The 17,025-nt window shown below is 39.8% G+C and overlaps 1 protein-coding gene across 4 annotated transcripts; it reads left to right on the top strand.

Moving 5' to 3' along the window:
- The first annotated feature begins 106 nt into the window (after positions 1–106).
- Positions 107–16,594, top strand: HERPUD2 (HERPUD family member 2). Of its 4 annotated transcripts, none has more exons than XM_015855061.3 (8): positions 107–524; positions 4,696–4,773; positions 7,918–8,031; positions 10,285–10,442; positions 13,728–13,850; positions 14,172–14,498; positions 15,328–15,442; positions 15,713–16,594. In XM_015855061.3, exons 1-8 carry the CDS (start codon positions 378–380, stop codon positions 15,872–15,874), a joined length of 1,224 nt encoding a protein of 407 aa, XP_015710547.2. In that variant the 5' UTR covers positions 107–377; the 3' UTR covers positions 15,875–16,594. The 4 variants fall into 4 exon arrangements, with proteins under 4 accessions (XP_015710547.2, XP_085393815.1, XP_015710548.2 ...); XM_085537689.1 differs by having other exon boundaries at positions 107–669; XM_015855062.3 differs by lacking the exon at positions 4,696–4,773.
- The last annotated feature ends 431 nt before the right edge of the window (positions 16,595–17,025 follow it).

Genomic DNA, 17,025 nt, shown 5'->3' with positions numbered 1-17,025 from the left:
CCAGCCTCGCTCTCGGCCTGTGGGCGCCCCTCAGCGTCCGGCGCGGGGAGCGGCGCGGGGAGCGACGGGGGAGGAGGAGGAGGCGGAGGAGGGAGGCCGCGCTTCCGGCCTCCATTTTACACAAACAGCGACGGGCCGCGGGTCGAGGCGGTGCGGCTCGGCCTTTGCTGTGGGTGCGGGAGGCGGCTTAGCGAGGGTGGGCGCGTGTGCTGAGCCGAGCCGCCTCTCTCCCTGCCCGCCCGGCGCGGGGATGGGAGCCCCCCGCTGCCTGCGGAAGTTCCGCCGTGCTCGCTGAGCCCATCCCGAGCGGCTCCGAGCGGCTCCGTGTGCCGGGCGGGGGGAAAGGGGGAGAAGGGGAGAGGGGCAGGCCCGGCGGCATGGAGCAGGGCGTGGTGGGCCACCCGGTGACCCTCATCATCAAGGCGCCCAACCAGAAGTACACCGACCAGACCATCAGCTGCTTTCTGGACTGGACTGTGGGCAGGTTGAAGTCTCACCTTTCCGACGTTTATCCCAGCAAGCCGGTGAGTTGGCGGGCAGCCCCCCTCTCAAACGTCTGGCTGGCTTCTGACGTGGGGTGATGGGCATGCACGGCTTCTGAGCGCGGGTCAGGGCCTGCGCTGGCTGCTGTGCGAAATAAACAAGGAAGAGTCCAGCTCCCCCTGTGAGGTACGTGTGGGGATTGGCTCTGTGCTTCCAGGGGAGTCCAAGCGTAAACAGCTTCTCTTCTATGTGCTTTAAGGAGATGGCAGTTAAGTGTGCTGATGAAGGCCACTAGTCTTGCTCCACTTAACTTTCCTATTGCAGTGTTCATAGCCCTTAATCATACCTAAGGCTGATTTCTGTAAATGTAAGCATTCTGTCTATGGTGATCACAGTACTCCTGGCATAGCCAAACTTCAGCTATCTAGTGAGCTCATGGGTGGAACAGGTAGTCGAGTATTCATAAGTGTCATCTGAGACGTGGGATTGAACAGCCTTTTGAGAATCCTTTTTGCTTTGGGGTGCCATTTTTTGAGGTGGGGCTGGGAACTGCTATCAGCTGTTTTCATAGACTCATAGAATTGTTCAGGTGAGAAAGAATCTTAAAGATCAAGTCCAACCACAGCCTAACTGTACTACCCTTATTAACAACCTGCTGCTAAATCATGTCCCTGAGCACCACATCCAAATGGTTTTTAAACACATCCAGGGGTGGTGACTCAACCACCTCCCTGGGGAGCCTATTCCAGTGCTCAACAACCCTTTCTGCAAATAAATTTTTCCTGATATCCAATGTAAACTACCCCTGATGCAACTTGAGGCCATTTCCCCTCATCCCGTCACCAGTGAGAAGAGACCAGCCCCGCTCTTGTTGTAAGCACCTTTCAAGTATTGGAAGAGAGCAATAAGGTCTCCCCTCAGCCTCCTTTTCCCCAGACTAAACAGCCCCAGTTCCTTCAGTCTCTCCTTGCAGACTGGTGTGACAGTAATGGCTGTATTGTGCAGCAGTTAATGTGGAAATATACAGATTTCTGTTCATCCTTGTAATAGAAACATAACACCTGCTTAGAATGGCAATAGTGTGGGGTGGAGTGTTTGATTCTTCTGAAAACCTGCTCCAGAAAACTACAAAGATAGCGACTGACTTTGTCTCTATGGTGCAGTGACATGTAGGGCCTGGACTTTGCTGTGCAAAATGTCTGACAGTATAAAGGCAACCTTTGTAAATGATTAGTGTTTGCCTAAGTCAATAAAATGATTATTGACACCTTAATTTTATTTATTTATTTATTCATTTATTTTTGTGGGGATGGGAGAGGAGAACATGCCTAAAATAGTAGCGTTGTGTCTGAAAGGGATTTCTTCTGAAGGAGGAAACAGGAGGGCAGTCAGAAGTTGCATCACTAATGCACTGTATTGGAGAACTTGTGGATTTAGTTATCGCTTTTATTAGCTGCCCACTGCAGAAAAGACAGAGGGACCACTTCAGTTGATTGCTGCCTCTTCCTTGCTAGAATGTCCTCTTGTGAGGTGTTTGTATTCAAACACTCGTTTTCTGATTCATCCTATGAGCTTGCTGGAATGGTCTTCTAGGAGGAATCCCTAATGAACTTTTATGTTGTGCTGTATCAACCAGTATTATGATGTTACGTTTTAGTTGCCTGAAGTATCTGTCTCCTCTTAAAAACTGATTCCTCCGTGTGTCTTACCTTCCTCAAATGTAGTTCTCAATTAACTGCTCAGTATTAAAGTGAGCAGTTTAGAATCCCCAAAACTGTTCTGGGTTAGATACCGGCAGTCTCTTTACCGAGAATTATCTTAATATTTCAATTTAATTTGGCTTTAATGTACTTACTGACTTACTTGTACTTAAACACAATGTGGGAGTGTAAGAAAGGGATCTCCTCTGTATGGTCAAATTGGAAAGCTTATCTTTTGTCTGGCTTTGATGTAGTCTTGATGCTTTTTATTGTTTGGTTTTTAATTTATCATTCGTTTACATGTTTGTGCTTTTAAGATCCTCTTATTTTTTAAACAGAGCAGCATCAAAAACTTGTCAGAAAACATCCACGTTCCATGGACTTGGTATGTCCTGGAAATAACTTCTCCACTATTTTATGCTATTTTAGAAGCACGAGGGGTCATCAGAACGCAGATGCTGCATGTGAGGATTGCAACGTTCTCAAAGAGAAGGATGCAAAATATTAATCAGCTGCTATTGCTGTGGCTCAATCTTGAAAGTTCCCACGTGTAACTTGTACCTTATTCTCCTATACACATCTACGTTTAGTTTCCTTTCTAGTTGGTAAACTAATGGATTTGGTAATAGCAATTAGAGTAACTGTCTATTAAGGGCATGTCTTCAGAAAATGTGATTGTTGAAATCATAGAATCACAAGGTTGGAAAGGACCTATAAGGTCATCTAGTCCAACCGTCCTCCCTTTACCATACCTACAGAAAACCACTAAACCGTATCTCCTAGCTCCCTATCCAGATGCTAAAATAGGCAAGTGTGAGGCTGGGCCTTGAGACAGTGTTGTTTGTGACTTTACTGGATACATTTGTATGTATGCTTTCATGAGTACGTATAAATTCCAAGTACAGGCAGATATTAATTGAGTTAGTTGTAGTTAAAGCTGGAATTTGTACTTTAGTAAGCCAATGAATAAGCTAGAAGTTTAAATCAGCATTAAATTACTTTGTGGATCTATATTAGGATTCATATTTGACTTTTTTTTTTTTTTTCCCAGCTGGGCTGAGTTTTCATTTGTTACAGGGAGTTGTAACGTCCCTAAAATAAATGTTTATTGAAGTAAAGAGTACTTGGGAAATCATCTGTGCATCTCAAACCTGGCAGATCTTGCGTTCTGAGTCTTAATCACTGTTATCAGTTTTGCCCATAAACATTAATTTAAACCTCCTGTTTCTCATTTCCTGTAGTACCTGTCACCTCACGTGTATTTTTCCCACAGTTCTAACCGTATGTGGTTCTTTGGGTTTTTATTTCCTATGGAAGAGTGGCAGAGAGGTTGAATGATCATTTCATTTGGGGAGCTGAAATGCATTATCACTATAGTTGTCAGATCGGAGGGGTCATTTTAATCCAACTGTTTCTTATCTCTGAAGAATTTATTTATTAAAGTACTTGTATCGTGCTTGAGAAGGTACTTTGTTATGTTGGGAAATGGCGAAGCCTGTATCTATGAAATTGAAGGAAGGAATCTGAATTGGACCATGGAGGAAATGATGTTAGCCACTTGTAATTTAAACCCATGTACTTAAGCATGTATAACGAGTACGACTTTGGATGACTATTTAGTTTTTAAAGCAAACACTTCTCAGATTGAATGCATACTTAAAATTCTTGCCTTAGGGTGTCTCTAAATCTTGTGACTGGGATATTTAGGGGAAGAATTAAATTCCATAACTCTTCTGTTTTCTCCTCATCGCTGGATGTCACCAAAAGTCTATTGCCAGGAAAAGGATTGTCAGGGCTTCTGTGAAGGCTTTATCTTGTTTGTGTGAATTTCAGCTGTTTGGGTCTTAGTGTTACTGTGCCTGCAGAGCAAGCAGCTGGGGAAGGACAGAAAGAGAGAGAGAGAGAAGGGGTGTAAAGCTGCCTGTTTGGATGGTGGGAAGATTCTTCAAATACTTCATGCTGGTAACGCGTGTCAGTTCCGCTGGTGTTAGGCTAGATTTCTTCATCTAGCATTTGGTTAGGTTAGCATTCTTTGCAGTGATGAAAGCTGTTGGATTAACTAAACTGGAATTGGTAATGGTTGGGTTCTCTATTAAAAAACAAAACACAACACTTGTTTCTATATGGGTAAACATTTAGAAGCTTTTTCTTAGGAAAGGAACTGTTTATTTACTAAGTTGTGGCAGCTTAGTTCTATGCTATACTGTACTAGAAATCTTAACTGTATCAACAGGATACCACAGATACAGTCAGCGTGATCTCAGCTGAGAGTATTTAAACATTATTGCCTTATAATTTGAGCACAATGTATTTTTAGATAATTCTTTATTATTGAACTGTTACTTTAGAGGTAAATAGCCAGTTGGACTTGGAAGACCTCTGAAATGTTTTATAGACTGTCCATTGGTGGTTGGAATGCTAAGGGGTTTTTTCTCATCTGCAAATGTTGTCACCAGCTGTCTGTCTGTACAGCTGGAAAAAGCTAAATTCCTTTCTTTGTCCCATCTCCTAGTCCACAAAGGATCAGAGACTGGTGTATTCTGGCAGACTGCTTCCCGATCACCTGCAGCTGAAAGATGTTCTCAGAAAAGTAAGCTTTATATCAACACCGTATGATTGCTGAGAAAAAAAAACACATTGTAGGAAATAGGAATTTAGTTTGCATTGTTTAACTTCAGATTTTAATAATGAGGTATAGCGTGTGACCAACTGAATAATGTTGATATATTTTGGAAAATGTATTTTCAACTATCCCTTGTTTGTATGACTGTAACACTGGTGGATTGAGGGATGTTTCTGATTGATGGGAGAATTAGCCTAAGTCCCAAACAAGTGACGGGGAATGGGGAATGGCTTCATGGACATTTCCTGCTTTGACTCAAGCAGGATTATTTAACAGAATTCTGTTGAAGTTTTGGACGTCATTTAATTTCCTGTACTTATCCAACAACTTAGGCTTAAAACACACAAACTAAAAGGGGCTTGTGAGCAAACTAAGGGTGATGTTTTACATGCAAGTAAAGACTTTTAAATACACAGATTGTTTTGCTGGGAAGGCTGTCTGTTGTCCTGGCTTTATTTGTCAGGTATCAGCTGTTCCCAGTGTTTTAAAAGATGCAAGAACCAACAAATTTCTTTATTTTGCTGGCTTATCTGACTTTGTATTCCTAAGGCAATGTGTAGGTTAAATCCAAATCCTGAATACCCAGGACATCTAATGTATGACATCCTGAAATACACGTGGTTGGTTCTCAGGTTGGATTTGCGTAGCTTAAGTGGGTGCTGTTGAGTAATAGGGACTTCATTATGTTAGTAAAGTTCCTAATGTAGAGAAAAAGAAATACCCTAAGAAATACTTTATCAAGGGTTTCTGTGTTTCGAGTTTGATGCTAACAGATAATCTAGTTTGCTGTTGACTATTCTTTAAACTTCCAGCAAGCAGACCTGGATGCATCAAAAGCTATGTTTAGGAAGTGTTTTAAGTCACTAACAGTTGTTACATCATGCCATGTAAAGTCAGTAATACAGTTCCATGAGTGTTGGTAATGATACTGTTCAGTAAAATACTGCAGTTAAACTCGGTGTAAAAACTGTGGAGTTGAGTTACGCTTCTCCATTTTGTACAGAGTAAAGTCTCCTCCAAAGGAGAATAATTCTTTAGTGAAAGTAAGTGAACTTCCATGTCAAATATGGAGAAAGTGATAAAGCAGAATCTTTAGTATTGCTTAAGTAGGCTGCTGCTCTTGTTCCTTCACGGTCTTGACTCTGAAAGAAATCTTACCAAGATAGGTTTACCTGCTTATGGAAAATGTGATTGTATTTGCTTTGTATAAGTTTACTACAGAACTGTAGCTGAACTGTTGCCAACTGTTATCCTGTGCAGCTTAAAGGTTTGTGAAAATATTTATCTAGTTTTGCTCAAAGCAGAGATTGTGATGAGCAAAATCAAGTCCAAATCCTTTAAATTCACTTGGTCTGCTGACAGCAAACTCTCTTGCATTAGATACAAGCTATGTCAAGCCTTGTTAATCTGATAAACTGTCTTCCTTCAGTATTCAAGGGATATTTTTGAGTGTTTTACTCAGTATAGGCCTTAGGATCAGTTATGGAAGCTTACTGAAATAAGAAAAAATATCCATCAGCTGTAAGTACAAGGGCTTTAAATGGGGGGAAAAGAAGTTATGTACTTTGTGCTTGAGCTTTTGAAAGGAAGATATGGTTAATCATAATATCAATTTAATTCTGTATTCTTCCTGTTCATTTAACTGTAAACTCACAAGATTTACCGAGTCTTTCAGACTGGCTCTGTGATCCTTGCTTTTTGATACTGAATAATGGCATTTTGCTAATAAGAAATAACCTGCAGGCTGGATGGCTTCAAGCATAGTGATCTTCAATGTGTTAGATATCAATAATATGTTTTAATAAGCAGTCACTTCTAGCCTTTCTTTACCTCTTTAAGTCACTGAAGAAGGTAAGTAGTTAGGTTCAAAGCTTTTGACTTGGTAGAATGCTGATCACTTGTGTTCAGTGCTATCTCATTATTGCTTGCTATCACCAACAGTAGGAAATGACAGTGTAACAGTGAGGCTGTGCTTGTGACTAGAAACTGATTTATGCAGAGGAGTTGCAGTGAGTGTGCATAGAGAAAGGCTATGCTTGCCAGAATGCACAGTGGTATATAACAAGTGGTTATGCAGTTTTTTTTAATTCCTAAAGGTCAAAGCTGAAAAATGAGTAAGTGCTTTTTACATATTTTTTTTATAATACTTTAAAAGAAACAGTATTTCTAAATGTCATCGCATTATGTGCTGTAGCCTGACTGCACTGCACTGATTTCAGTAGGTGATAGCTTTTTTTTTCCCCCCAGTATATTTGCATATAGATTTTGATTACAAGGAAGCTATAGTGTGCAATTTAAGTATGCATAGCTATTTTTGTTGCTGTGGCCAAATGTTTTCATTTGGTATGGTAGAACGGATTCAGATCAAAGTTTGTTATGACATCCATGTTTTGTAGGGGAACATATTCAACAAGGAACTGGTGTAAGCCAATTACTTTCATTGCTGACATGGCTTTGAGTGGTCCTATTGGTTCACTTTGCCACAAGTATTTAAGTGTACTCAAATCTAGTTTGGTGCTTTGCATAGCGTTTTCAGAGTGTGGAGTATCTGCAGTAATTTGTAACTGGGTGGTATCTGCAGGGTAGGCTTGAGTTAAGCTTAAACTGCAACGATGAGCGTATCTTTCTTACCATGTCCTGCTTGTGGAATTCTAGCTCTATTCTATGTTTTTCCTGTTACTGAATAACTCTCTTCATTAAATCTTAACACAAACGAAGACGTTCTTAGTGTCTGGGAAACTGAGCACTGTAAAGAGTATGATTTTTTTTTTTTCCCCCCCAAAATATATGTAAAAGCCTGACCTGTCCTTTGTGCTTCTTTACGTTTCTCTTGTGTAATGTTCCATTGGTTCCGCTAGACTGCAGCGTTAGGGGAAACTGTAGGTAAGTGAATGCTTAGTATGTAATTGTGGTCAGCTCTGAAGAAAAACTTAGTTCTGAAATGAGTATCTAATGTCCTAGGGTTGGTTTTTGTTTTGTGATCTCTTATTTTGTATGATGTATCTTTATTGATTAAAAAGGAACTTTGGAAAGTGGATTTTTAAGCAGAGATTTTGCTTGTAAGTTTTTCAAATATTGTTGCTTTAGCTCTTCCATCTCTTTGATTTTTAGCAAGATGAATATCATATGGTTCATCTGGTTTGTACTTCCCGGACACCTCCAAGTTCTCCAAAACCAAGCACCAGTAGAGGTGGTCACGGAGCTTCAACCTCCAGCAGTAGCTCAGTGAGTTGTTTTTTTTAATACAAAGGACATTAATTTCTTCTACACTGAGGAAGCAGAGTATATCTTGTGAATGCATAGAATTACAGTTGATTATTTAAAGGTGCCATTTTATTTAATTAAACAAACTATAACATAACCTTTTTTTTTTTTTTTTTAAGATATGCTACTTCCTCTAACCTATTATTTCTTCCCCACTTTATGGAACAGTGTCTCTTCCTTTCTTTCCATCTTCCTGTATCTTTGCGGTTCTGATTAGTTTTGTGAATACCTTCTTTTGAAGAAAGACCAGTCAAATTAGTGCCTTTCTTTTGAGAATGGTGGAACTTGGCCAGTGCTCGGGGCCAAGGCAGGACACGGGGAAATGGTTTTAAGTTAAAAGAAGAAAGATTTAGGTTGGATGTTAGGGGGAAGTTCTTCACTAGGAGAGTGGTTAGGTCCTGGAACAGGCTGCCCAGGGAGGTTGTGGATGCCCCGTCCTTGGAGGTGTTCAAGGCCAGGCTGGACAGGGCCCTGGGCAACCTGATCTAGTAAAGATGTATGTTTGGTGGCCCTGCCAGGCAGGGGGGTTGGAACTACATGATCCTTGAGGTCCCTTCCAACCCGGGTCATTCTGTGATTCTGTGCTCATTCTGCCTGATAAGAACTGGCCTATACTTAGGCAGTTCCAAAGCAATCAGTGGTGTTGGTAGGCTGTAAGGAGATAAGGAATAGAAAGCATTTGTAGTGGGGTATTGGTAATTTGTTCATAGGATCTATTTTTTTTTTTGTGCATTTTTGAGTTCTGTTCGTCACCCTTCCCTTCTCCTACACTGAAAGTGACGTTTTTCTTTAGTTGTACTCAGTTTTAATAGAAGGGAAAGTAACATTTCTGATGTGCTGGTTGTCACTGTAATTTTCTTGGCTTTTCCAGAGCTGGTGGTATCATGAAGTGATCCACAAAGGTTAGTCAGAAAGGGGTATACAAAACCATTACTCTTCATCTGTGGTGTGTTGATTATCAACACGTGAAATACCCTTTCAGTAATAAGCGTTCTGTCCTGACTCTCTTATTGATGGTGTGTTGTTTCTGACTGCCATGTGACATAAAAATTGGCAGTTTCAATGGTAGAAGAGTGGATAGTTGTTGCAACGTCTTTCCAAAGACCGTTGTACTTGTAAACAGTGAAGTACAAAGGGATCGCTTGTTTTTTTTGCTATGTAGATCAGTTACAAGTGGTGATAATAACTGTATTAATGAGTACTTAAAGCAGTTGGTGTGTGCAGTGTTAAGTTTATGATACTTGGAAGCAAGCAACCAAGTTCCAAGGCTTAAATGGCCTCTGTTCTTCCATTTGTTTTTCTCTTTTCCCTACTGTCTAGTGGTAATTTTTTCTTGTATTCCTTTGTAGGGCAAATATGATGAAGATGTCTTGACTGAGTTGTCAGATTTGAAGAGGGTTTTTGTTTGTTTTATAAATAAAAGTAAACATCACAATAATGCTTAGCAATAGTATTTGGGGGTATAATAAAACTAAAATAATGCATCTTAGTGATGGAATTACAGTCTCGTTGTGGTGACAAATGATCTAGGAGGGCCAGTTGTTGTCCTGCTTCCAGAGTTAAGTATTTCTTCTGGAATGTGTTGAAGGCCTGAGACCCTGTGTAGGTGTGTTCATGGCAGCCTGCAGAGTTCCTAGGTGCTTTCTTGTTATTCCCTTCCCCTACCCCCTGAAGCTGGCACAGTAATTTGGATTGGGTGACTGTCGGGTTGAATATGATGATTAGAAGAGTAGAATGGGAAACTGAAAACAAGGACAGTGGAGAAAGTTATTTTGTTCTACAGCAGGCACTTCTTGTCTCTGAATGTAAAGCCTCAACCTGAGTTTATGATTACATCTGTTAACAGTGTGTTAACAATAGCCTCTAGAATTCCTTGCTGCTGATATATTTTTTTTTTTTTAATTAAGCTTTTCTTTGTTTCAGCTTTTTGAAACCTTGTTTCCCAGTGATTTATGGATTTCCCTTGGAGCTGTCAAGGGTTCTGTGCTCCTGAAAACTTACCTGCACCTGAGTGCAATTTTGATTTTCCTGTTTCTTTTAAACTAAAACTGTGCCAGAGTAGATGCAACCCCACTGATGTTGCTTGTTGCTTACATGTACAATAGAACAGTTATAAACCAAAACATTTAAAGCAAATCACTTTCTTAGGAGACAGTTACAAGTTTTGTTATTGCGGTAAAAATCTCATTAACCTCAGTTTTATTTATTTTGAAGAGTTTGGACCATACTGGATCAAATACTGCCTCACCCACAAACCAAGAAGCTTCATCTACGTCTTTGAACACTAGTGCAGATGGAATGAGACATCGTAATCTTCCACAAGCACAGAGCGATCCCATACCAAGCCACCAGTTTCCTTATGTAATGCAGGGGTAAGTGAGACTGGAAGAGCTAAGAATTGCTTTATACTCTTTAAAATACTCTAAAATGTTCCATTACAATTATGCTTCTTTAGCAGTCTTCAAAATGTTTTGGCTGTTTTGTCTCAAAGCATAAGTCACGTTCAGAAGCATTTTTTCATATGAGCATTAATGTTCTTAAGCCAGGAGTCATTCAAAGAGTGTTTATGATGCTCTGCTTCGGGCTGTTCTTTGCTTTGTGCTTTCTGCTCTCAATGTTCCATTGATTGGAACGAGTGTTAATGGATGTAACTGATCAAACTATTGTCTGGTTGCTCTTTCTTGTTCTTATTCTAATCAGCAAGACTAAATTTTTACCAGAATATGATGATGAGTCTTGATTTGCATTTTTATTTTTATTTTTGGCACATATGAGATTTAACTCTTCACTTGTTCAAATGTATTTAGATGTGCTTCAATTAGTTTATTGTCCTGTTGGAGTTAACCTCAACTGTACTGTTTTCATCCTGTGTTTTTTCAATTCCATTTTATTATTCATCTGAAATGTAATCTCTCCTAAAGAAGAGATCGCTTTTTGCATTCAGTGGAGCAGTCATTTTATTTTGACTGCGTCATCCTCTGTGGAAGTGGTTATACTTGCCTTTATGACAAAGGTAGGTGACAGTAGGTCACTGACTTGCAGGCCTGTGGCTCAGTGTACTGTAAATTAATTCCAGGAGCAATTTTTGAATATTATGTTACTCATCTGTAAGATGTCTATTTTTCTTTTAAAATTAACTTCTTATAAACATACACTGAACATGGTATATGTATTTTTTTCTGTCAGTGTGCATGGTGAACTGAATAGCCTGCAGACTTCAAAAAAGCAGCAGAACTGATTGTTATGCTTTGGATGAAATAGTTAAGATACACTCAGGACGAGTCAGTGTAGAAGTCTTTAGTGTTTGAAAAATGATTTTGATTTAAGTTATTCTAAGACTGTATCTGTATTAGCAGTTAATGTGGATTGAGAAGAGTGGATTTGTAGACTGGAAGAGGTACTGAGGACTTGGCATCAACGCTGCACGTATTTCAGGGCTTTACTACTGCGATCAGCTAGCATTTGTGCATACCAGGCTGGATGTGGCTCTGGGCAGCCTGATCCAGTGGTTGGCGACCCTGCACATAATGGGGGGTGGGGGTGGGGGGATGGAAACTATAGATGATCATTGTGGTCCTTTTCAGCTCAGGCCGTTCTGTGATTCTATGATTTGTTGCTGAAGTGCATTAGCAGTGCTCCTGAAGCAAGTCTTTCAATTTAGTGAAGCTCAAAAGAAATCCAAGTGGTGACCCAAGAGCATTCTTTGATGCAGTTAAAAGAATAATAAAGAGGGAATAACTGGGAGATTTGCTTCAAGAGTACAGTCCTGATCTGAACAGAGATGCCAGGATAAATGCATCTTAAATCATCTTAAGTCTTTTTGTAGAATTAATGGAACAGTATGGAAAACTGAGATTATTATTATTTTTCTTCCTTTGGGCTTCTAGGCCTTGGCTTTGCTCTAATAGCTGGTCTGTGCCAGTGACTGTTGTAGTCTGTTGTCTACTTGTAACACCTTCTTTAGTTCTGTTAGTAGTCTTCTCAGTTAGTGTGCTGAAGCAAAAACGTTCATCTGCTACCTCTGTTCCAGCAATATGAAATATCTTCTGTTGTTTTATATATTCTCTTAAACATCATGTGGAGCAATGAAATGTAGCATTACTGTAATTCTTATATAGACAGGGACTTGTTATGAATAGTGGTGATTTGTAGCTGAAACTTATGTTGCTTTGTGGGTTTTTCTTGTTGTTTCATGACCAAACACAGCTTTATTTTCGCTGCATGATGAACTATATACTTTACTGGTGCGAAAAGGTCTGCAGTCATGAGGGTCCATTCCCTTGAGCATTTTGCAACATTTTCGTTAGTAGATTAATTAGTACAAATAAATAGCAGGAATATTTGGCAATGAAGTGTTGGTTTTGGTGTTTTTTTTTCAGTTCCTGGCACATAACTTCAGTGTACAAATCAAATCCTGATTGAGAAAACGGCTAAGTCAGACTTTTCAATGTTGTTCTCTGTAAATATTTCAACATTATTTCTTGCTTCGGAGTTTTTATGAATTGCATTGTCTAAAAATCTAGATTTGTGGTGGGACTGGACAAGTAGTCTGCTTGTCTACCAAGTCAGTCTGTCTGTGGAGAGCAAGAACAGTGTTGTCTGCTCCTTTGGACTTAGTTCAGGGCCCCACTGTACTGAGTGGGTGCAATAAGCAGAACAGATGGATTCAGTCCTGAAATGGCTTGCATTTCAGATTGGAGTGTATTTGGAAGCAGCGAACAGATGAGAGATGTGAAGGCGGCGGGATTATTTGTTGAGAGTGGGCAGCCCACCTAAAGAAATGTTTTTGCATTGTGTACATGCTGGTGTTTAAAAGCGGGTGACAGAATGACATACAGACAGCAAACAGAATGTTCCAGAACACAAATACCAGCTTTACTTCATTAGTAGCATTTGCATGCTGTGTTGTCTTAAAGTAGCAAGTATACCCTGGAGGATGTTGAAGTAGCACTTGAAGTTGATAGCACGGTCTCATATGAAATTACTAGTAAATCAGTTGTCTTTGTGGGCCAAGGTTGTTCAACAAATGCAGTTATTGTCAGTGATGTGAGGTGACAGAGACTTTTATCGAAGTACGTAATTACTAAATCCAAAACCAACATTTTTTAGTAGAGTTGCCTGGCAGGCTCTCATCCAGAATGATAGTGAAGTATAAGATGAAAAAATGTTTGCGTGCCTTCCTCCTTTCAGTGTGTGCCTTGATTACCAGGCATTCTGATATAGTAAGGAAGTCTCTTGCTGTTACCTTTGTGGGGAGTGCCTAACTTAGAGAACAGGTGTAGTTTGTGGAACTATTAGAATCAAAGAATTGTTCAGGTTGGAAAAGACCTTAAAGATCGTAGAGTCCAACCACAACCAAACCATACTACCCTAACTCTAATAACCCACCACTTGCTGCCTGCAGTCTGAGTGATCTTCATGCTTTATGCTCTCATGCTACCCCAAAAGATGTCTGTGTTTACTGCAGTTCAGTGCATCAAAATCTTTGGGGGAGAGTGTTAGAAATCTTTCCAGAACATCCTGTGTGATACAGGAAGTAAGAGCAGCCAGAAAGTTTAAAAGCAGTCACTTTTTACTACTTTTTAGTACTGGAGCATTTTATAAATGTGGAAGTACAGAACTGGATGATGTTTTTTTTTCTTTTAATCCTTCCACAGCAATTTAGGCAACCAGTTTCCAGGCCAGGCTATTCCTGCTGGATTTCCTGTGTATCCTGCATTCAGTCCCTTTCAGATGATATGGTGGCAACAAATGTATGCACGTCAGTACTACATGCAATAGTAAGTTTACGTTGCATTAGGTAGTGCTGTGTTACGCTGATGAAATGAAGATCTTAAATACTATTTGCAGCGTCAAAATGTTTGTGCTTGCTTTGTCTGAATGTGCTGTTTTTACATGGACAAACTTTATCCAAAAAATTATGAAATCCAGCTTTGGATTGGAATTAAATTATTGTATTAACAAGTAAAGATTTAAGGGAAGAATGTTTTGACCCATGTTATGTCTGAAATTATGTGTTTGGTGGCACAGGGAAGAAGACAAGGGTAGGCTTAAAAACAACTACATGCTTTTTGACAGAACTTTTGTATTTGAATCTCTAGCCAAGCTGCTGTTTCAGCCCAAGTGACATCCAGCACTGAAACAGTGAGATCTGCAGTTGCTCAGGCTGTAAATTCACAACGTGCTCCTGCAAATGAGCAGCATGCAGCAGTGCCCAATGTAGCCATCCAGGAGAACAGGCCTGTGAACCCGAATGTTCAGATGAATGCCCAGGGAGGCCCTGTGGTGAACGAGGAGGACTTCAACCGGGATTGGCTGGACTGGATGTACACATTCTCTAGAGCAGCTATTCTTCTGAGCATTGTATACTTCTATTCTTCCTTCAGCCGGTTTGTCATGGTAATGGGAGCCATGCTACTGGTTTACTTGTGAGTACAACACTTAAGTATAACTGTGGATCAGAGATAGAGAACATAGTGCTAGCATACGGTCTTTGAAGTGTGAGAGATGCTTCAAATACAAAAGTTTAGATACTGTTCCTTCATTGTAAGGTGTGTTCAAATTTAAATTTCAAATAAGGAGGGGAGCCAATTTGAAGGGGGGAGGAAGGTATTCATGAAATGTTTCTACAGCAACTTGGATACAACTTAACACTTGAGACACAGTGCTTTTAAATGTCTGTGATACTGACACAGCGGTATTGTAGAAATGTAGAATTTGGGGTTGGAAATGAAGAAAGCAGGTGTCGGGGAAGGGGGGTTCATGTAATGACTCTGGTGTATTCTTGTGTAAATGTATAAACTTTACTGCTTGTATTTGAAGAGAGAACTGCAGAGCTAAGCTCATTTATACACCAAAAATGTGTGAAATTTGTGGAGTGAATTGTCAGGCACAAATATACGGGCCTGTTGCTCACAGTGGAAACTACATCTGGCAGAATTGTAGGGACGCTTTTGCTTTTATCATGTATCATACAGACCTATACTGTTCACCTTTTGTTAAGATGTATCAGTACTGTTGTTGTTAGTTCCCTTATTGAAAAAAAGTACATCTTCTGGCTCAGGTGGCTGTGAAACTAGTGAGACTTTTCTTAATCCAGAAATCAAGGAATAGCTGTTCTGTCTTGACGTACGCGCTTGTCCAGAAGTCTTACAACTTCTTTCATTTGAAAGCACTTGTAGAAATTAATGCAATGGCAAAGAGAAAATTATCCTTCCTTTTAAAAGAGAATCTCAGCTGTTCCATTTTCTTACATAGACACCAGGCTGGATGGTTCCCCTTTAGGCAAGAGGGTGGCCAGCAACAAGCACCCAATAATGTGGAAGGGAACCGTGATGGGCAAAATGCAAATAATCCTGATCTTGAAGAGATGGTGAGTAGGAGCATATATACCTTGTAAGACTTCTAAGGTACTATATTCTAAAGTATAAATGCCTGTTGATAGTAGGAAAAATCTATCTTGAATTGGGAATGTGTAAGATGGAAAAACACTGTAGAAGTGCTTAAATCTGTCTTTCCAGTGTGCCTGTCTCTGCTTCAGTCATGTACCTTTGCTTACTTAATGCACTACAATATTGCTGTTAGCTTCTGTCAGAGCTCTGAAAGGAAGTGGCTGAATTGCTTTAATTTCCATTATTTAAAGGAACGACTTATGGATGATGGGATTGATGAAGATAGTGGAGAAGATGCGGGGGAAGATGCCAATGTAGAGCAGCAGCCTGGATTCATGGCTTCTGCTTGGTCCTTTATCACAACCTTCTTCACGTCACTCATCCCTGAAGGGCCTCCACAGGTTGGCAATTAAAATGAAAGAGGAACTGCATCAGACAGTCTCAGTAGCCATACATAGAAGTGGAGCAGATTCTAGAGAGTGTTTTAAACGCAGTGCAATTTCATAAAATTTATATTATCTTTTTGATCATGATGTACAAAAATGTGTATTTTTTTTCTTTTGGCTTTCTCATGCATTATGTATTTTAAGCACAAGTGGACTACTAAATGCTTTCCTTAAGATTCTTCTTTTTCTGAAGAATGAAATGTAAAGATACTGGTCTTCCATGTTTTATTTTAATTTCAGATGTGTATTACACTGAGGCAAGAAGCTTGTACTTAATCTGCACCACTACCTCTTTAAAGAGCTGTTAAAAATCAGGAATGTTGACAGACCTTCCTAAATGCTGTCTGAATAATTTCAGTGTATGTTAACTTAGTTCCGTGCAGGTATGAATTGGGATTTGGAACTTGCGTTGTTCCCAAGCGTAGAGGTGGCTAACAGCTCTTCAAAGAGAATCAAAAGTGATGGGATAAACCTTTAAATGTTTGATACATGCAGTACTTTTTAAAAAACATAGCTGTACTGGGGGGTGGGGGAAAACATGTAAATTAGTTTTTTTAATAAAAACTATTATGGCGACTCTTTTGGATGTTTATATGCATATTTGAATGCAGACAACTGAACGGTGCATTGTTAAGGAAGAGGATATGATTGAGAGTGGAATAAAGTTAATCACGATGGCATTACTGATACTGTGTATGGTGATATGTTTGCAGCAGCGCTATACCACTACAGATAGGAGCTCAGCATGATGGTATCTGTATTCTCTTGGTTTTCTTTCTAAAACAAAACAGAAAAAAAGAACATTTTACATAAGGGAATGACAGTGCTGCTGTCAGTTTCCAGTTTACTTCAGATGTCCTTAATTTTGAAATGATCATGTCTTGCCTAACTTCAGAATGGCTGCTGGGATCCTGTTGATCCATGACCAAAATTAAACCAGATTTCTATTTTTTTGTTTGTTTGTTTTGTTTTTGTTTCAGAGCAAGGCTCTTAAATAGATCTGAACAACAAAGCTTTTGTTTTCTGCTTGCTCATGACAAACTACTGAAGCTGTGCAGTGGAAATTTAAACTTGCATCTTGTTTGGTTTAATATTCTTAAAACATTTGTCAGGTTTTC

The sequence above is a fragment of the Coturnix japonica genome, chromosome 2 (assembly GCF_054131305.1).
Source record: "Coturnix japonica strain WE chromosome 2, WE-NBRP24, whole genome shotgun sequence".
In the NCBI taxonomy this organism is placed as follows: Eukaryota; Metazoa; Chordata; class Aves; order Galliformes; family Phasianidae; genus Coturnix; species Coturnix japonica.
Note: the sequence above shows the minus strand (reverse complement) of the source record. Positions and strands in the feature narration are given on the sequence as shown.